Source organism: Mobula hypostoma, chromosome 2 (genome assembly GCF_963921235.1).
Source record: "Mobula hypostoma chromosome 2, sMobHyp1.1, whole genome shotgun sequence".
Classification (NCBI taxonomy): Eukaryota; Metazoa; Chordata; class Chondrichthyes; order Myliobatiformes; family Myliobatidae; genus Mobula; species Mobula hypostoma.
The window spans coordinates 188,313,606-188,334,880 of record NC_086098.1 but is presented as its reverse complement, the minus strand read 5'-3'; the positions used below and the strand labels follow the sequence as shown (position 1 = coordinate 188,334,880).

Genomic DNA, 21,275 nt, shown 5'->3' with positions numbered 1-21,275 from the left:
GGGTTCCCCTGGTCCTCACCTACCACCCCACCAGCCTCCGGGTCCAACATATTATTCTCCGTAACTTCCGCCACCTCCAACGGGATCCCACCACTAAGCACATCTTTCCCTCCCCCCCTCTGCATTCCGCAGGGATCGCTCCCTACACAACTCTCTTGTCCATTTGTCCCCCCCATCCCTCCCCACTGATCTCCCTCCTGGCACTTATCCGTGTAAGCGGAACAAGTGCTACACATACCCTTACACTTCCTCCCTTACCACCATTCAGGGCCCCAAACAGTCCTTCCAGGTGAGGCATCACTTCACCTGTGAGTCGACTGGGGTGATATACTGCGTACGGTGCTCCCGATGTGGCCTTTTATATATTGAAGGCAGATAAATCCCCAGGGCCAGATGGTCTGCATCCCAGAGTGCTTAAGGAAGTAGCCCAAGAAATAGTGGATGCATTAGTGATAATTTTTCAAAACTTGTTAGATTCTGGACTAGTTCCTGAGGATTGCAGGGTGGCTAATGTAACTCCACTTTTTAAAAAAGGAGGGAGAGAGAAACCGGGGAATTATAGACCGGTTAGCCTAACGTCGGTGGTGGGGAAACTGCTGGAGTCAGTTATCAAGGATGTGATAACAGCACATTTGGAAAGCGGTGAAATGATCGGACAAAGTCAGCATGGATTTGTGAAAGGAAAATCATGTCTGACGAATCTCATAGAATTTTTTGAGGATGTAACTAGTAGAGTGGATAGGGGAGAACCAGTGGATGTGGTATATTTGGATTTTCAAAAGGCTTTTGACAAGGTCCCACACAGGAGATTAGTGTGCAAACTTAAAGCACACGGTATTGGGGGTAAGGTATTGGTGTGGGTGGAGAATTGGTTAGCAGACAGGAAGCAAAGAGTGGGAATAAACGGGACCTTTTCAGAATGGCAGGCGGTGACTAGCGGGGTACCGCAAGGCTCAGTGCTGGGACCCCAGTTGTTTACAATATATATTAATGACTTGGATGAGGGAATTAAACGCAGCATCTCCAAGTTTGCGGATGACACGAAGCTGGGTGGCAGTGTTAGCAGTGAGGAGGATGCTAAGAGGATGCAGGGTGACTTGGATAGGTTGGGTGAGTGGGCAAATTCATGGCAGATGCAATTTAATATGGATAAATGTGAAGTTATCCACTTTGGTGGCAAAAATAGGAAAACAGATTATTATCTGAATGGTGGCCGATTAGGAAAAGGGGAGGTGCAACGAGACCTGGGTGTCATTATACACCAGTCATTGAAAGTGGGCATGCAGGTACAGCAGGCGGTGAAAAAGGCGAATGGTATGCTGGCATTTATAGCGAGAGGATTCGAGTACAGGAGCAGGGAGGTACTACTGCAGTTGTACAAGGCCTTGGTGAGACCACACCTGGAGTATTGTGTGCAGTTTTGGTCCCCTAATCTGAGGAAAGACATCCTTGCCATAGAGGGAGTACAAAGGTTCACCAGATTGATTCCTGGGATGGCAGGACTTTCATATGAAGAAAGACTGGATGAACTGGGCTTGTACTCGTTGGAATTTAGAAGATTGAGGGGGGATCTGATTGAAACGTATAAGATCCTAAAGGGATTGGACGGGCTAGATGCAGGAAGATTGTTCCCGATGTTGGGGAAGTCCAGAACGAGGGGCCACAGTTTGAGGATAGAGGGGAAGCCTTTTAGGACCGAGATTAGGAAAAACTTCTTCACACAGAGAGTGGTGAATCTGTGGAATTCTCTGCCACAGGAAACAGTTGAGGCCAGTTCATTGGCTATATTTAAGAGGGTGTTAGATATGGCCCTTGTGGCTACGGGGGTCAGGGGGTATGGAGGGAAGGCTGGGGCGGGGTTCTGAGTTGGAGGATCAGCCATGATCATAATAAATGGCGGTGCAGGCTCAAAGGGCCGAATAGCCTACTCCTGCACCTATTTTCTATGTTTCTATATTGGCAAGACCCGACGCAGACTGGGAGACGGCTTTGCTGAACATCTACGCTCTGTCCGCCAGAGAAAGCAGGATCTCCCAGTGGCCACACATTTTAATTCCACATCCCATTTCCATTCTGACATGTCTATCCACGGCCTCCTATACTGTAAAGATGAAGCCACACTCAGGTTGGAGGAACACCTTATATTCCGTCTGGGTAGCCTCCAACCTGATGGCATGAACATCGACTTCTCTAACTTCTGCTAATGCCCCACCTCCCCCTCGTACCCCAGCTGTTACTTATTTTTATACACACATTCTTTCTCTTACTCTCCTTTTTCTCCCTCTGTCCCTCTGAATATACCCCTTGCCCATCCTCTGGGTCACCCCCCCCCTGTCTTTCTTCCCGAACCTCCTGTCCCATGATCCTCTCGTATCCCCTTTTGCCTATCACCTGTCCAGCTCTTGGCTCCATCCCTCCCCCTCCTGTCTTCTCCTATCATTTTGGATCTCCCCCTCCCCCTCTAACTTTCAAATCCCTTACTCACTCTTCCTTCAGTTAGTCCTGACGAAGGGTCTCGGCCTGAAACGTCGACTGCACCTCTTCCTACAGATGCTGCCTGGCCTGCTGTGTTCATCAGTAACTTTGATGTATGTTGTCTGAAAATATTTGCTTTCTTTGCCAGTGCCTTATACATTGGAATCTACTCTCAAAACTGATATTTTCACGCTTTAAGACCCACTTGAATTTTTACACCTACATCTCACATCAAGTTTTTGTTTTGTTATGATCCTTAACAGAAAGGTGGTCTCGATTGATCCCGATCCTCTGAAACGCCCGGGAGCGTGTTTTCCGTCTTGCTCTCAGCTCCCCTCCTATTCCAACTTCCTCCAGCAGGAGGCGGCGGAGCGGGGAAGGGTTTTGCCGTCGGACCGGAAGCGGTGCGACAGTAAGCGGTACTGGGAAGTCGAGGGTGCGCTTCAGCGCCGAGAGTTGAATCAAAGGGCCGATTGGCCGGCAACAGGGAGCGGTAAGTGTGCTGGTCGTCTCGGAGTCGGGGAAATGGAGTGAACAGCGGGAAAACAGGGGAGTACCAAGCCGTCTAATGTCTTCTCCCCGTTCATCCACAAGTCCTCCTAATTTTTCTTTGCCCCCATCCTCTGTCTCCTCCTGCCGCTCTCCACACAACCCCCGATTATGACCAGTCGCTGCTGCCCCCGATGTCTACATCGCTTCATTTTCCCTGTCCGTTTCCCCTGACACTCTCCTACCTCCTCTCTCCTCTCCGCCCCTCTTTTCCACGCCCCCACTGGCACGCTTTCCTCTGCCCCCTCCCCATTCATTCTCCTTTTCCCCACCTTAAGAGACCTTCTGTTCTTCCCCCCAACCTTCCAGGCTCCATTATTTTCCGGAATACGGAAATAGCACTGAAATGCAACATGCTTTTACCTTTATGGAAGCTGCCTAGGAACAAAGAAGGAATACAGCTTAAAAATATGCATCCGAATAAATAGGGAGCAGTGGTAGTTAAAAGTATTAGGAAAAAAATGCTTATTATTATAACACCCGTATTATTTACAGGTGTTGCACTTCGGTAGAATCAACCAGGGTAGGTCTTGCACAGTAAACGGTAGGGCTCTGAGGGGTGTTGTAGAATAAAGGTCCATAATTCATTGAAAGTAGTGTCACAGGTAGATAGGGTACGAAAGAAAGCTTTTGGCACTTTTGCTTTCATAAATCAAAGTATTGAATACAGGAGATGGAATGTTATGTTGAAGTTGTATAAGACATTGGGGAAGCCAAATTTGGAGTATTGTGTGCTGTTTTGGTCACCTACTTGACCAAAAGATGAAATGAGGTTGAAAGAGTACAGAGAAAATTTACAAGGCTATTGATTGAATAGGATTGTATTCCTTGGAATGTAGAAGATTGAAGGGAGATTTGATAGAGGTATACAAAATTATGAGGGTTATAAATAGGGTAAATGCAAACAGGCGTTTTCCATTGAGGTTGGGTGGGACTACAACCAGATGTCATAGGTTAAGGGTGAAAGGTGAAAAGTTTAAGGGGAGCATGAGGGGAAACTTCACTGAGAGTGTGGAAGGAGCTGCCAACACAGTAGCGTATGCGAGCTTGATTTCAAAGTTCAAGAGAAGTTTTGTAGGTAGGTGGATGTTAGCGGTATGGAGGGCTACAGACTTGGTGTAGATCGATGGGAGCAGATAGTTTAGCGTGGACTAGATGTGCCAAGAGGCCTGTTTCTGTGCTGTACTTTTCTATGAGCTTATGACTAAGAAGTGGGAAAGGGGCACATGGTAAGTAATAGCATTGGACCGCAACAATATTGATTTATGAAAGGGAATTCATGTTGAATAAGTTTTGGAATTTTTTGAGGTTCTATCTATTAGAACACATAATAGCAAAGCAGTTGTGCTTGAATTCGCTTTTCAGAAGACCATGAGGTTCCACTTGAGACAATTAAGCAAGCACATATAGCATTGAGAATGATATGCTGAGGATGGTGAATGGACAGGAAATGGGAATTATGAACAAAATGTAAACAATCTTGGACAGGGATCTCTTCTGGGACCTGAGCTACTCCCAATCAATATGAATTATTTGCCTGAGGAGTTTGTGTATCCAAGTTGGCTTTGAAATCTTTCTCCTTTTCCATATATGTTCATTGTTTTCACTTCTATAGCATTCTGTAATAGAATTTAAATAACATTTTCATCCTTCAAATGAAGAAATTTCCTCATGTTAAGGTTCTGGGGAAGTGTAAAGGTTTGCATTGGGAACTATCAGTATAAAGTGTTGTTTGATGGTAAGGAATTGCATGTGAGATATCGTGAGAAAGAAAGTTTACTTCTTTTGGATAGTGATGATGCAGCAAAGTAAATTATTCTCCTTTCCTATCTTTCTAGAATACAGCTCAAAAACATGGCTGCTATGGAAATGGATCAAGAGCTTGCCAAAAAGTTGTTCTTTGAAGGAGGAACTCTTATTATACTTGGAGTTCCCGAAGGCACTGAATTTGGCATTGATTATAACTGCTGGCAAGTGGGACCAAAATTTAAAGGGGTAAAGATGATTCCACCAGGAATCCACTTCATGTATTTCAGTGCTGTGAATTGCAGAGGTGGTCAGGTAACAGGACCACGCACTGGTTGTTTCTTTCATGTAAAGCAGCGGGAAATTCTTGTAAAGCGATGGGACAAGAAAGAGGAAGAAATTGTTCTGGTAGAGGCCTCTGAAGAGGAGTTAGAACGGATAAGAGAAAATCTGACTGAACTTGACAAGTCCTTGGGGCCATACCCATATGAAACGATGAAAAGATGGGTGTCTTTGACCAATCTCATTACTGATCCCTTAATTCAGAGTCTGCAGCCTGTAAGTGGAAAAATCAGTGCTTTTTCTGAAGTTCAGCCAGAACTAGTAATGCCACATACTAAAGATCGCGTGGAGCACAATCTATTGCCTTATGATACGATATGCAAAAGCTATAAGGAGGGTTTAGCAAGGCTGCCTAAAATGAAGATTAAAGCAGGTACAGAGATCAGATTTTCAAAGATACCAATTCGGAAGTATCCCGAGGGGGCATCCCCAGCCGAAATAACCAAGTACAATATGGACTTCAGCTACGTTCTGGACACTGTCATAAACCAGCGGTACTCATCAAAGCCGAAAGAGATTCTAGGTTAGTACTTTATAAATGTATGAGCTGATTGTTGCGATGGTGTGATTCAATGATGTAAAGTTGACAAGTACTTCCATACTATAATGGAGTTGACTGGCACAGGAGCAATAAACTGAATGTGGCTCTCTTTGCGTTGTGTGAAAGGTACTCAAGTACAGAACAAACTGAGTGAAGCTGAATGACAGAAAGGTGGAACTTGGGTAGTATGATTGGATCTCAGAGTTAATGCAAGGCAAACTTGAGAGAATGAATGAATCTAGAAACTTCCTTCTATTATTCTGGTCTAAATTAAATTTAGTATGCTGTCTTTAAATTCAGTTGCTACATGAATACGAAGTTGGTATATCTGTGCTCTGTTCACTGAGGCAGTCCTGGTTTGCCTGATAAAATGACAAGTGTACAGACGGGCTAGCAATTGTTCTGCATGATTGATTTGTTTTTGTCACTAATAATCTATAAAACTGCAGCTGACTTTGGAATTAACATGCATGCAAAGTTTAGCAGAGAAATCTTTAAGTTGTCAATGATTCAAACCTTCTGCACAGAAGGTGGCCTGTGCACAGTTAAAAATCATTTGAATACACATAATTAAATCATTTTCAAACCAGTTGCATTTTAAAAATAATTTAAGACAACTGCAGATACTGTAACAAAACATAGATTAAGTAACCATTTTGCAGAACAAAGATAACACTGAGCTTCTAATTGCCTGTTAGATTCTCCATGATGAAAAACCTTTGTCTTTGGCCTCTTACATCGTTCCACAATGCTGAATAACCTTGAGATGAAGGTTTTCGGCCTGAAACAGCAACTGTACTCTTTTCCACTGCCTGCTGAACTCCTCCAACCTTTTATTTCTGTTGCTCAGATTTCCAACATCTGCAGATTTTATTGGCACTGAACACTCAGTTTAACAGTTTCAGATAACGAGCTCTCCCTTGGTGCTGCCCTCCAGTGTTCAGTTGGTAGAATGACATGCTGAATTGCGTGTGCATTTGTCTGCACACTGTTCAGGTCAAGTCGCTTTTTATTGTCATTTCGACTATAAACTGCTGGTACAGTACACAGTAAAAATGAAACAACGTTCCTCCAGGCATAGTGCTACATGAAACAACACAAGACCACACTAGACTAAGTGAGACAACACAAGGCTACATTAGACTACAGGCCTACACAGGACTACATAACGTGCACAAAACAGTGCAGGGCAGTACCATAGATAATAAACAAGACAATATGCACAGTAGAGGACAAATTACAATATAATAATAAATGAAATAGATGTCAGTCTAGTCTCTGGGTATTAAGGAGTCTGATGGCTTTGGGGAAGAAACTGTTGCACAGTCTGGTCATGAGAGCCCGAATGCCTTGGTACCTTTTGCCAGATGGCAGGAGGGAGAAGAGTTTGTATGAGGGGTGTGTGTGGTGTAAATGTCTGTAATGGCAGGAAGAGAGACCCCGATGATCTCAGCTGATCTCACTATCCACTGCAAGGTCTTGTGATCCGAGATGGTGCAGTCCCCGAACCAGGCAGTGATGCAGTGGCTCAGGATGCTCTCAATACATCCTCTGTAGACTTTGGTGAGGATGGGGGGTGGGAGATGGTCTTTTCTCAGCCTTCGCAGAAGAGACGCTACTGTGCTTTCTTGGCTATGGAGCTGGTGTTGAGGAACCAGGTGAGATTCTCCGCTAGGTGAACACCAAGAAATTTGGTGCTCTTAACGATCTCTATGGAGGAGTTGTCGATGTTCAGCGGAGAGTGGTCGCTCCATGCTTTCCTGAAGTCAACAACCATCTTTTTTGTTTTGTTCACATTCAGAGACAGGTTGTTGGCTCTGCACCAGTCCGTTAGCCGCTGCACCTCCTCTCTGTATGCTGACTCATCGTTCTTGCTGATGAGACCCACCACGGTTGTGTCATCGGTGAACTTGATGTGATTTGAGCTGTGTATTGCTGCACAGTCGTGGGTCAGCAGAGTGAACAGCAGTGGACTAAGCACACAGCCCTGGGGGGGCCCCTGTGCTCAGTGTAATGGTGTTGGAAATGCTGCTCCCGATCCGGACTGACTGAGGTTCCTCAGTCAGGAAGTCTAGGATCCAGTTGCAGAGGGAGGTGTTCAGGCTCAGCAGTTTCAGCTTTCCAATCAGGTGCTGAGGAATGATTGTGTTCAATGCTGAACTGAAGTCTATGAACAGCATTTTGTCTAGGTGGGTGAGGGCCAGGGGGAGGGTGCTGGTGATGGCGTCGTCTGTTGAACGGTTGGGATGATACACAAACTGCAGGGGGTCCAGTGAGGGGGGCAGCAGCATTATTGGCACTGTACCATCAATTTTGGGGATATGCACTCAGGGACTTGAGCTATGTAGATTTTTGTGTGACTGTATGTTTGCTTGCTATCTTGAGTGAGCTGTGTGTGCCTCGTGCTGTGTGTGTTTTGCTTCTTGACCCCAGCGGAACGCTGTTTCATTCAACCGCGTTCATGTATGGTTGAGTGATAGTTAAAATTGAACATGACCTTCAAGTTTTTGTCAGAATTGGACAGTTTTGGACTAACAGTGGGGAATATACATATAAATTAGAAGCGGGAATAGGCCAATTATTCACTCAAGTTTTGCTCTGCCGTTTGAAAAGGTAATGTCTGATCTCCTTGTTTCATCAACTCCACATTTCATTATAATCATGTTACTTTCCATCAAGGAGTACCTCTCCCTTCTAAAAACTGTCACCCTTTGCAGAAGTAAGCTTTAAAACACTCCTATTTTCTTGAGCAAACGTCTCATCTTTATTTTAAGTAGACAGCTGCTTATTTATAAATAGTGAGGCCTTCCCCCCCCCCGCCAGATTCTGCATTCTTCTGAAATATCCTCTCCATTTTCACTTTCTGAAGGTCCCTTAGAAACTCTATATATTTCAATAAGTCATCTTCAATAAGTCATCTTATCCTCATGAACTTCAATGGACACAAGCCTAGTATATTCCACTCTCATGCACAAGACAAGCTGCCCATTCTGGTTCTCATTCCCCTGAACTTTCACTGAAATGCATCCAGTACATGTAAAGGACACCAATCCTGTTTATTGGACTCTGGAGAAAAGTCTTTGATCCGAAACACTGACCTTTTCTTCTTCTACAGATGCTGCCTGATATGCTGAATGTTTCTGACATTTTCTGTTTTTAATACAATACCTCAAATGTAGTCTTGCCTAACTTTGTATTCAATTCTCCTCACAATTAATGATAGCATTGTTAATTTACTAATAATCTGCTGTACCTTCACACTTATTCACACTTAACTTCTGCAAGGTCAACATGGTTTTATGAAAGGAATGACACCCAGCTTATTTTACATTATAGGACTCATCAATCTTCTGCCATTCAGGAAATAGTTTTCTGCAGTATGAATAACTTCACTATTTTCTACATTGTACTCAATTTGTTAGATTTTCATTGACTTACTTAACCTATATCCTGTTCACAACTATCTCTCTTTAATCAGCAGATTTAGCAACCATATCTTTGGTACTTTCATGCAGCTTGTTTATATGAATTCATTGGTGCCCTCCTGTGACTCACTACCTGCCAGTTCTTGCTAAACTACAGAAGATCTATTTATGCCTGTCAGCCATCCAATTTTCTATCTGTACCAGTACATTGCCTCCTACACTGGGACCTTTGACTTTCCAAAATAATCTTTGTTAAGGGATCTTATCAAATGCCTTCTGCATATTTGAATAGAGAGTATCACCTTTTATTCTCAAGATGTAACTTAAAAGAAGTCCTATCAACTGGTCAAACATGATGCCTTTCACAAAATTATACTGACTTAGCCAGAGCACCTTACCTTCTTCTAAGTTCCTGATTGTAATGTCTTGTTAAAAGCTATTTATAATATTTTCCTCATTACAGATGTAAAAATAGTGTTGGCACATGGCCGTGGTTAAGGCGTTCGTCTAGTGGTTTGAAGGTCGCTAGTTCGAGCCTTGGCTGAGGCAGCGTGTGTGTCCTTGAGCAAGGCACTTAACCACACATTGCTTTGCGACGACACCGGTGCCAAGCTGTATGGGTCTTAATGCCCTTCCCTTGGACAACATCGGTGGCGTGGAGAGGGGAGACTTGCAGCATGGGCAACTGCTGGTCTTCCATACAACCTTGCCCTGGAAAACCTTCCAAGTTGCAAATCCATGGTCTCATGAGACTAATGGATGCCTATAAGATGTAAAAATAACTGGCCTGTTGTCTCCCACCTTTTCTGAACAAAATTGTTAAATTTCTGAGATTTTACTTGTGTTCTCTAAACAAAAACTGATGAAAAATAACTATTTAATTGATTTACCATTTGTTTATTTCCCCAGACAGGCGGTCTTTAGGACCGGCATTTCATGAGTTCTAACCAAAGGTTGATCATCTGAAACAAAAATGTTTCTCTCTCCAGGTGCTACCTGACCTGCTGGTGGTTTTCCATATTATTTTTGAATATGTTATGCCTAGTTGCACGGTGACTACTCAATACTGTACTGAATCTATAATTAATGTTTGGCATTCTATATAGACTCCAAAAGTTCATTTTGCTCTTCTATAATGTTTTTCTCTAATTTTCTTTTTAATAAGCTAATTTATGATGTTTCGACTACCTTAATCATAGCAACATCTGTGTAATGCTTAATTTAAAATTTGTGTCTTTTTTTCTTGTTATGCCACGTGAGAATTATTTAATATAATTGGCTTCAGAACCAGCTTGATGATATTTAATTGCTTAATCTGATGGCTCACAGCAGAAAGCATATATTAAAAAAAAGACAAGTTCCCACTGCAGAGGTAGCTAGATATTCATGGATTTTATTTTAGGTCAAGGTGAAATAGCATCTGACTACAAATTCTGAGCAAATGGTCCGCAATGAAAGTAGGTCACTTTGTTGAAAGAATGTTTCATCATTTTGTGTAGTCATAAGTGGGTTTGAATACATTGAAACAAGAGGCAAACACTTTATTTCTGGGTATGCCATTGCATGATTTGATCAGTAAAGTCGAATAAAATCATTAAAGATAAACTTGTCAATTCATATGGTATCATTTCACTTTGAGTGTAAACTAAAATGAAACTAATATAGTCCAGTTCCTCAGATTACAATCTGAGGATTGGTCATCAACTTTGATGCAGGTTTATTGTGAGATTGAGTGCACTGATATTGGCTAACGATTCAGTGCCACACAAAAGTCAATGCCAAGGGTGGTGGCACATGACCCCACACGTAATAAAAAGGTACCAACCAATACTGCCAAATGAAGCAGCGAATGAATTTTTACAACTCGAGAGTGGGAAACATCTCTCAGCATCTTGGTGCTGGCTAGGCAGTTGTGAGATGAGTGATGTTGAATGCTGCCTTTTGAAATCCACGCAGACCTGGTGTACACAGTATATGGTTAACGTTGCAATACTATTAAGAAATGTTATTTTTCAATTGTCTTTTTAAAAGCCTAATATGTATTTTTAAACAATTTCTCCTAATGCTTCATTTATTTCAATTTGCCTTATACTTTTATGAATAGTAAAACAATGAAAAAAACACAACTTGACTCATCCTTTTTTCTGTCTAAAAGAAGTTGAAACTATTGTTACGATTTCATTAATCAATGATAATCTCTGTGTAAAAATTACCATGACACATTCTTTCTGTAAATAATAGCATAACAAGTTCCTGTGTGCTAGACATTACATTCCCTACATTATAACCTCAAGTTGCTATGAAATTACAATATTTTTTTTATTGGTACCATTTTCACCATGACTGGTAGAAATTTGCGAAAGCAGTTCAGAATAGTTGCAACTTTTTTAGCATGGTGAATGCTTCTGGATTATGGTTTAAAAAAGCATTTGAATAACCTGGAAGGAAATCCATTCAGACGTATTTTAGTACATAAGGTCAAGTTTAGGATGTTCTCACTGAATTACATTCAAGAATTAGCCTTGTAATATTATGTACCTTTGAGTGATGTTCTGTGAACATTGTTTCTAATATAATGAACATAGATTTTGTTGTGTACATACAGGGGAACTGCAGTTTTCTTTTGTGTGCTTCCTGATTGGTAATGTCTACGATGCATTTGAACATTGGAAAGACCTACTTCGTCTGCTCTGTCACTCTGAGGAAGCTGTGACAAAACAAAAGGACCTCTATTCTGCCCTCATCTCTGTCCTCTATCACCAACTTAATGAAATTCCTGCCGACTTCTTTGTGGATATAGTCTCCAAAGATAACTTCCTAACCACAACGTTACAGGTAGTTTATTTAAATCATATTTATTGACATGGAAAATATTGAAATGTTACATAAAAGCTTATGTTTGGATATTTAACATTTCTGCATGCTTTATATGAATAAGTTAATTAGTGCCACAATTATTCTGCATTTAAGTTAGTAATGTGATCGTTTATTGGTTGATTAATAAATTTTATGTCTGTTAATATTTATTCACTATAAATATTAACCTTGCTTCAGTAGTGTTTTAGTTCAGTTGCTGTACTAGAAAATGATTTGGTTGTACTTTGCTACAGCTGCCAAGATTCACCTTGGCTTGTTTCCGGTAGCAACTTGGTCATTGCTTAATAGAGTCATTGACCAGTACAGCTCAGAAATAGGCCCTTCAGCCCATCTAGTCTGTGCCAACCCATTTATACTGCCGACTCCCATGTTTACATATTTTGATTCTTTTTCTGTATGTATTTACAAGTAAAAACCTATTTGTGGAAAATTCTTGATGGAGGTATGGTGGTGAATTAGGCACAATTTTTTTTGTTATATCTAATTCTTCATCTCATCGTGAAACTTGCATCCAACTTTAACCTGCATTGTTAGAGCTGTTCACGGTCCAATGCAGCAGGTGAGGGATTAGCTCAGAGGGTTTCTCCCTCTCACATAAACTGAGTGAGTAAGGCCTCTGTTGGTTAGGCTCGACCATGGATGTTGCATCCTAGGTGTCTAGATACGCAAACCTGGGCAGTACGCTATGGAGAGCAAGCTGCCCTTCTCCACGCAACTGATGAACCCAAAGAATGGCAAAGATCCATAGTTTAGGACCAGCAGCGTCACAGGAGTTGCCAGTCAACATTGAACTCAACGTAGGACTGCCTTAAGGACTCCAGCTTTCCATTTTTCCCTCAAGATTTACTCCAAAAACCTTCCACATAGTCATAGTCATACATTATTGATCCCAAGGGAAATTGGGTACCATGACAGCGGGTATTTAAGATCAGAGTTTTCCTTATCTTGGATAAGCTGTCAATGACAAGCCCCATTTTCCTGAAGCAATTTGTTTTAAGGCACCGGTAACCTGCCTTTGTCCCTGCTCCTGTCAGTAGAAACGGTTCTGCCTGGCTTAGCCACATGTGAAGGCCAGGATCTTGGTTGTCAGAGGCTACTTGAGGCACACACTGGAAGCATTTAATAGGTAGTGGGAACTTATCACCATTACCACCCCCTGGCTATAACAACCTTGAGGAACCCATAGACTAGGTAATAATCAAATGAGTCCCAATTGGGTTTCAAATATAAATTTTACATTTGAAGTTCTACAATTTCAGGAATGTGTCATACGTAGTGTCCATATCTCTTCTGGACTTAAAATAATTTTTCGGGATAGGTTGCTAGTAATTGTGTCAGATTGAATTGCATGCTGTTTGTGGGTTAATGTTAGGACAAATACTTAAAAGCTTTCACAATTGAATTGAGCTTCATAGAAACATAGAAAATAGGTGCAGGAGTAGGCTATTCGGCCCTTCGAGCCTGCACCGCCATTTATTATGATCATGGCTGATCATCCAACTCAGAACCCCGCCCCAGCCTTCCCTCCATACCCCCTGACCCCTGTAGCCACAAGGGCCATATCTAACTCCCTCTTAAACATAGCCAATGAACTGGCCTCAACAGTTAGCTGTGGCAGAGAATTCCACAGATTCACCACTCTCTGTGTGAAGAAGTTTTTCCTAATCTAGGTCCTAAAAGGCTTCCCCGCTATCCTCAAACTGTGACCCCTCGTTCTGGACTTCCCCAACATCGGGAACAATCTTCCTGCATCTAGCCTGTCCAATCCCTTTAGGATCTTATACGTTTCAATCAGATCCCCCCTCAATCTTCTAAATTCCAACGAGTACAAGCCCAGTTCATCCAGTCTTTCTTCATATGAAAGTCCTGCCATCCCAGGAATCAATCTAGTGAACCTTCTTTGTACTCCCTCTATGGCAAGGATGTCTTTCCTCAGATTAGGGGACCAAAACTGCACACAATACTCCAGGTGTGGTCTCACCAAGGCCTTGTACAACTGCAGTAGTACCTCCCTGCTCCTGTACTCGAATCCTCTCGCTATAAATGCCAGCATACCATTCGCCTTTTTCACCGCCTGCTGTACCTGCATGCCCACTTTCAATGACTGGTGTATAATGACACCCAGGTCTCGTTGCACCTCCCCTTTTCCTAATCGGCCACCATTCAGATAATAATCTGTTTTCCTATTTTTGCCACCAAAGTGGATAACTTCACATTTATCCACATTAAATTGCATCTGCCATGAGTTTGCCCACTCACCCAACCTATCCAAGTCACCCTGCATCCTCTTAGCATCCTCCTCACTGCTAACACTGCCGCCAAGCTTCGTGTCATCCGCAAACTTGGAGATGCTGCATTTAATTCCCTCATCCAAGTCATTAATATATATTGTAAACAACTGGGGTCCCAGCACTGAGCCTTGCGGTACCCCACTAGTCACCGCCTGCCATTCTGAAAAGGTCCCGTTTATTCCCACTCTTTGCTTCCTGTCTGCTAACCAATTCTCTATCCACACCAATACCTTACCCCCAATACCGTGTGCTTTAAGTTTGCACACTAATCTCCTATGTGGGACCTTGTCAAAAGCCTTTTGAAAATCCAAATATACCACATCCACTGGTTCTCCCCTATCCACTCTACTAGTTACATCCTCAAAAAATTCTATGAGATTCGTCAGACATGATTTTCCTTTCACAAATCCATGCTGACTTTGTCCAATCATTTCACCGCTTTCCAAATGTGCTGTTATCACATCCTTGATAACTGACTCCAGCAGTTTCCCCACCACCGACGTTAGGCTAACCGGTCTATAATTCCCCGGTTTCTCTCTCCCTCCTTTTTTAAAAATTGGGGTTACATTAGCCACCCTCCAATCCTCAGGAACTAGTCCAGAATCTAACGAGTTTTGAAAAATTATCACTAATGCATCCACTATTTCTTGGGCTACTTCCTTAAGCACTCTAGGATGCAGACCATCTGGCCCTGGGGATTTATCTGCCTTCAATCCCTTCAATTTACCTAACACCACTTCCCTACTAACATGTATTTCACTCAGTTCCTCCATCTCACTGGACCCTCTGTCCCTTACTATTTCTGGAAGATTATTTATGTCCTCCTTAGTGAAGACAGAACCAAAATAATTATTCAATTGGTCTGCCATGTCCTTGCTCCCCATAATCAATTCACCTGTTTCTGTCTGCAGGGGATCTACATTTGTCTTTACCAGTCTTTTCCTTTTTACATATCTATAAAAGCTTTTACAGTCCGTTTTTATGTTCTCTGCCAGTTTTCTCTCATAATCTTTTTTCCCCTTCCTAATTAAGCCCTTTGTCCTCTGCTGAACTCTGAATTCCTCCCAGTCCTCAGGTGAGCCACTTTCTCTGGCTAATTTGTATGCTACTTCTTTGGAATTGATACTATCCCTAATTTCTCTTGTCAGCCACGGGTGCACTACCTTCCTTGATTTATTCTTTTGCCAAACTGGGATGAACAATTGTTGTAGTTCATCCATGCAACCTATAAATGCTTGCCATTGCATATCCACCGTCAATCCTTTAAGTGTCATTTGCCAGTCTATCTTAGCTAATTCACGTCTCATACCTTCAAAGTTCCCCTTCTTTAAGTTCAGAACCTTTGTTTCTGAATTAACTATGTCACTCTCCATATTAATGAAGAATTCCACCATATTATGGTCACTCTTACCCAAGGGGCCTCTCACGACAAGATCGCTAATTAACCCTTCCTCATTGCTCAAAACCCAGTCCAGAATAGCCTGCTCTCTAGTTGGTTCCTCGACATGTTGGTTCAAAAAAACCATCCCGCATACATTCCAAGAAATCCTCTTCCTCAGCACCTTTACCAATTTGGTTCACCCAATCTACATGTAGATTGAAGTCACCCATTATAACTGCTGAGTGTTTTGTCAATGACCTCTGCTTAGCACCATGAAAGTATTTCTGACTGTATCTTATTATCTCTTTTTGAATACCAATTCTTGGATGCAGGAAGCTGTTTGATATCATTCAGCATTTCCATTGTTACTCGTGCAGATGCTATAGTAAAACATTTATTTATGCAGGCAGTATATCTGTCAATCAGTGTGAAGGTGTGTATGGCTACTTCCTTGTTTCTCTTTACCATGCTTCTATCTGTCTTTGTATTTTGCTACATCAGGATCCTTACAGCATTCTCTAATCTCCCATATCAGTGACCATGTGATCAAAACTGTTTTTTAATGCAAGGATGTATCACCTGAAGATCTCACAATGAAATATAGAGACCTAGAAAGTTACAATGACAGAGGGTGGCCTTTCAGCCCATTGTGTTCCACCTGGCTTCCGTCACTGCAATTTGCTCGTGACTACCTGTCCTTTGTCTGTAGCCTTGCAAATATTTTAAATCCAAATTCCATCTTGAAGCAGTTGTCTTCCACTTGATGCAAATAAATATCTAAGGATGGAACTTAAAATGAACTCCATGAGCTCAAACTTGTCTCCCCATGTAGAATGATGAGAATTACTATCCCCTTGTCTTAGAATTTCCATGCTTGCTTTTTAAGAATTTGTTTTCCTGATGGGTGAGTGGGAGTTGCAGTAAGACGAGGGTTAAAGACAACATCCATGTGAGGATGACTGTGGCAGTGTGTAGTCAAACCCAGACAACGGAGACCTTGAAGTGAGACCGCCAGAGCCAACCTTGCCTATTGCAGACAGATAGATGAGAAAGAAGGTAGTGTGTAATCAATCTAGAATATGGGGTTGCCAGCCTTTTTTATGCCATGGAGCCTTACCATTAAGCAAGGGGTCTGTAGACCTCAGGTTGGTACCTCTGCCTTGGAAGAACCTAGTTCCCCTTTTCACAGTAGGGGATGCTTGCCACAGAGGAGGTAGGAATGACAGAAGGATGTGAATCACACCTAGCAAATAAGGGACAATTGCTTTACTGACTTCAATGTTTCATCAGTTGTCAGCTTGTAGTTTCAATTGATTTTTTAACACCTCTATTGTAAATGGTGATTGATCTTGCAAGTTAGGAATTCAAACATATGGAATTTATCAAATGGTCAATATCCCTAACTGATAAGCTAATTCTGATTTCTGAAAGTACCAGCTTTCTGTCCTGACTTCAGAGCAGTATGGTGACGGGCCATTTGTTCTCCTTGCGCACAAGTAAAATAAAAAGAAAGCCTGAGTTGTAAGAGTGTGTGTTCAGAGCTCAGTTAGTTTAGTTATTTTATTGGCAATGACAGGATAAAACTTGCACCTTGAAATTGCATTGTTTCAATCTAAATAAGTGAATTTAAAAGTATGCTACCTTTTCTTTTGTCCTTCTTGTGCCAGAATGCTTTTATTATTAGACTTTGCCTAATGATTTGATTTTGAATTAAAATTTAGAGTTTTGTTGTATGGAAGTTCTTGGCATTTTGTTTGTAATATTAATAGTAATAGGCTATTTGTTATATTTTCGCTACTTGTTTTATGTTTTATTAAGCTAAATATTTTACTCCGCACTTAAAATTGGTGTGGTCAAATTATCAAAGGAACTTGCAGTTCAACTGAATGTCATTTTGATTCTGGAGAACAGTTTTTCAGTTTGTGAGGCAAAATCTGAAAATTGGTTTCACAGATATATTTCTATGTGTTGATTTATTGTTGAAACATTGAGGCATTAGCTGCTCAAGAAATAGGATTGATTTCTCCAGAACAAATTTGATTTTTCACAGGAATTGGTCACGATCCTTTTCCATTCTAATTCCAGGATCAAATGTATGGCAGTGAAATTGAAAAAAATTTTGAATCAAATATCATTTAATTGATTTCCATTTGTCAAAAACAGGTGTAGAATAATTTGATTAAATAATAAAGTATACATTTTTACATTTTCTACATTTATTTTAATGATGGTGTGTAGCAATGTTTCAATAAATTTCTGAGCTATATCCCTTTTAAAGAAGTCCTAAACATTGCTTAATCTTTGTGATCTATGCTTAAACTGTTTCAGGGAACTTTGCTCTAGTTATTTCCCCAGATTACACTATATTTGAGAGTCACTACCTTTCCATTAGAAATATACGTTGACTTCCTAATTGTCATTTCTCTTATCCCTTCATATGTGTCTTTTTTGTTTAAAGTTGCCAGTTACCAAGGGATAATCCAATTACCAAACCAGGTTTTGTGGCTGTTGGTTCATGTTTACTTTTGCTCCAGCAATGTCAGTGCACAAAAATACACTTTATGGGAAAGTTTTGTGTGTGTGTGTGTTTAATATATGTGCATGTGTATATGTGTGTGTGTATATCTATATAAATAATATGTGTGCATATGTATAATATATGTAGTGCACTTTTGCACAGTACTGCTGTCGCAGAAGAAAATAAATTTCATGACATATGTGAGTGATGATAAACCCGATTCTGATGTGGATCTGTATTGTGGACTGAGAGTGGGAAGGGGGCAGGGAGAGGGGAATCATGGTTGGGAAAAGGGGAAGGGAGAGGGGAGGGAGCGGGAAGTACCAGAGAAATATTCTGTAATAAATAAACCAATTATTTGGAAACATATGACCTTGCCTATGTCTCGGGGCTGGGTGTGTCAGCACCCGCGTCAACCCTGCCCTTGGCATTCTTCCACTGCCACAGGCCCCCCAGCGCTCCACCCTTGTCATTCCCAACATCCTTTGCTTCCGCCAGATTTACAAACTGACTGTCTACTCCATGCTGACAAGTACAGTACTGTCCAAGTCTTGGGAATCGTAGCTATACAGTTGCAAGAAAAAGTTTGTGAAGTCTCTGCAATTCCCTGATTTATCTGCATTAATTACTCAAAGTGCGGTCTGAACTTCATCTAAGTCACAATAATAGACAAAGATAATCTACCTAAACTAATAACACACAAACAGTTGTACTTCTTCTCATCAATACAGTGTACATCATTTAAACAATCACAGTCAAGGTTCAAAAAAGTATGTGAACCTCTGGGGTAATGCCTTCTACAAAAGCTATTTGAAGTCAGGGTAACCTGGCATGAAAATAGACATGTGATGACCTCACGTTAACATTTAAACTGTCAAGTTAAGTTTTATGTGAGATAACAACATGTCCAGTTATGTTATGAACTAAACCATAGAATAGAAACCATAGAAAAACTACAGCACAGAAGCAGCCCTTTTGGCCCTTCTTGGCTGTGCCGAACCATTTTCTGCCTAGTCCCACTGACCTGCACACAGACCATATCCCTCCATACACCTCCCATCCATGTATCTGTCCAATTTATTCTTAAATGTTAAAAAAGAACCCGCATTTACCACGGCGTCTGGCAGATGCGGCAGATAAAAAATATTTGGAGGATACTAAATGGCTCAAAAAGAGTGTTTTGCAATGTGTGCTGGTGTCCACTATTTGCTGGACTTTCTAATACATTATTACAGTTTTAAAATGTTCCAGTGGGCGAAGTTGCAAAACTGTACGATTCAGTTTGTTTTTGCCTTTTATTGCATTAACTGCTCAATTGTAATTACCCATGCTCAGGTGATTGAGGGAAGGTAGTGACCAAGTTGGAGAGACTTCATAAATACACTTTTGACACCATCTACTGGTTGTAAATGGGAACAAAATGATTGAATACTGCTGCATATAGCACATGGTGATTTGGAAACCAGTATAAGCATCGAGGCATCACCAAAGACATGATCACATCATTTTTAATTTATAGATTCTTAGTGATACGATATCTAAGTGGTAGAAGCTGATTACTTTTTAAGAGGTGTTTGAAAAGTACATGAGGGTGGGGAGCTTACAAGTATTCATGCATCATTGTAGTGGTGATAGGCTAGATGCCAACTGCATCAAGTGTCGACCGTTTATTTCAGTGACTCACTTGCAATCGTTACCTGTTTTATTTTTCATTGCACATCAGTACAACATATTTGGAAAGAAATGCATTAAAACTTCAGTTATATGAGGTTAGGAAAAATATGCAACTTTGTGATTCAACATTAGTACTCAAAGGAGGATGGCATGGTGGAGATATGTCTCTACCAAAGGAGGTGTAAAGTGTGCCTTCCCTCCGCAGGGCTGCAGGTCACCCTTGGGCAAGGTGTAGCAACGCCCCCCCCCCCATCAGGGTCATGTGAAGCCATGGGTGCAGGTGGTGGATGGTCATCTGGTCATCTGAGCTGCTGGTGTATATCTCAAGTCCTGGTTATGTGAGCACTGACACCAGACAGACAATCTCTGAAGACTATTGATAATGGCTAGGGTCACCCGTCTTGTAAAGATACTGCCCTGAAGAAGGCAGCAGCAAACCACTTCTGCAGAAAAAAATTGGCAAGAACAATCATGGTCATGAGGCCATGGTCTCCTATGTAATACGACATGGCACATAACGATGATGGTTCAAAGGAATTGTAGTTACATAAATTTAGATTTTAGGCAGATTAAATCAAGATATTGCCAGCTGGTGGTGTAGTGTTATCAGCACCAGACTTCGAGGTGATTGGTTCTGAGTTCAAATCCGGCCAGCTCATTGCACGTGCTGGGTTAGGCATCGAGCTAACAACTTGGCCTCATTTAAAAAAAACAGTCAAAGGCTACAGAAGTGGTAAAAATGCCGCCCAATAAGCCAAACGGTGCAAAAAAGAACAACAAATCAAAGGTATTAACACTTTAAACAGACTATTCAAAGTGTAAAGATTTAGAGACTAAATGTGATTAGTTTGCTAACAGCTTTTAAGAAGAGACTTGTATTTTAAATGATTTCTTGGTTTTATTTTAGGAATTCTTCTCTTACTCTTGTGGCCCTAATGTGGACAAAGCGCTTCAAAAACGTGTGGAAAAATTTAAAGCTCATTTAACCAAGAAGTTCAAGTGGGATTTTGATGAAGAACCTGATGATTGTGCCCCAGTCATGGTTGAGTTGCCCGAAGGAGTGACCCTGGACTGATTTATTCATTTAAGGAAATGACTGATTGAGGCGTTTAAATTCTTTAATCATTAGAAAATATGTTAATTGTTTTGTGAAAAGAATTTAAAAAAACAAAAATATTTCTTAAGTTTTAAATATAATTGTAAAATATGCTTCTGTGTTTAGTATACTGTATATATTTAGTGAATTAACTCATTTGAAAGTTTGTTCTTTTTATGCTGTCCAAACTGAACAAATTAAATATAATGTCCAGATCTATAACTGGCTAATATTTTTTCTTATCTTAATCTCTCTTTTTAACAATTCTAATGCAGTATTTAACTTGCATTGAATACAGATTCAGTGCAGAGTAAAGTAGGGCTACTTCCAGATTCTGAGAAGGTTTGCACTATTTGTGTT

At 41.1% G+C, this 21,275-nt stretch overlaps 1 protein-coding gene across 1 annotated transcript; it reads left to right on the top strand.

The window, feature by feature from the left end:
* Window positions 1-2,827: 2,827 nt before the first annotated feature.
* aar2 (AAR2 splicing factor) lies at window positions 2,828-21,159 on the top strand. Its single transcript, XM_063030537.1, has 4 exons — window positions 2,828-2,968; window positions 4,863-5,635; window positions 11,684-11,913; window positions 20,727-21,159. The coding sequence occupies exons 2-4, from the start codon at window positions 4,879-4,881 to the stop codon at window positions 20,892-20,894; spliced, it is 1,155 nt and encodes a 384-aa protein (XP_062886607.1). The 5' UTR covers window positions 2,828-2,968; window positions 4,863-4,878; the 3' UTR covers window positions 20,895-21,159.
* The last annotated feature ends 116 nt before the right edge of the window (window positions 21,160-21,275 follow it).

Excerpts from the sequence above, each read along its gene's own strand:
- aar2 (XM_063030537.1), top strand. The coding sequence starts at position 4,879 with ATGGCTGCTATGGAAATGGATCAAGAGCTTGCCAAAAAGTTGTTCTTT. Across the intron at positions 5,636-11,683 it reads AAAGCCGAAAGAGATTCTAG|GGGAACTGCAGTTTTCTTTT; the intron begins GTTAGTACTTTA and ends GTGTACATACAG. Across the intron at positions 11,914-20,726 it reads TCCTAACCACAACGTTACAG|GAATTCTTCTCTTACTCTTG; the intron begins GTAGTTTATTTA and ends GTTTTATTTTAG.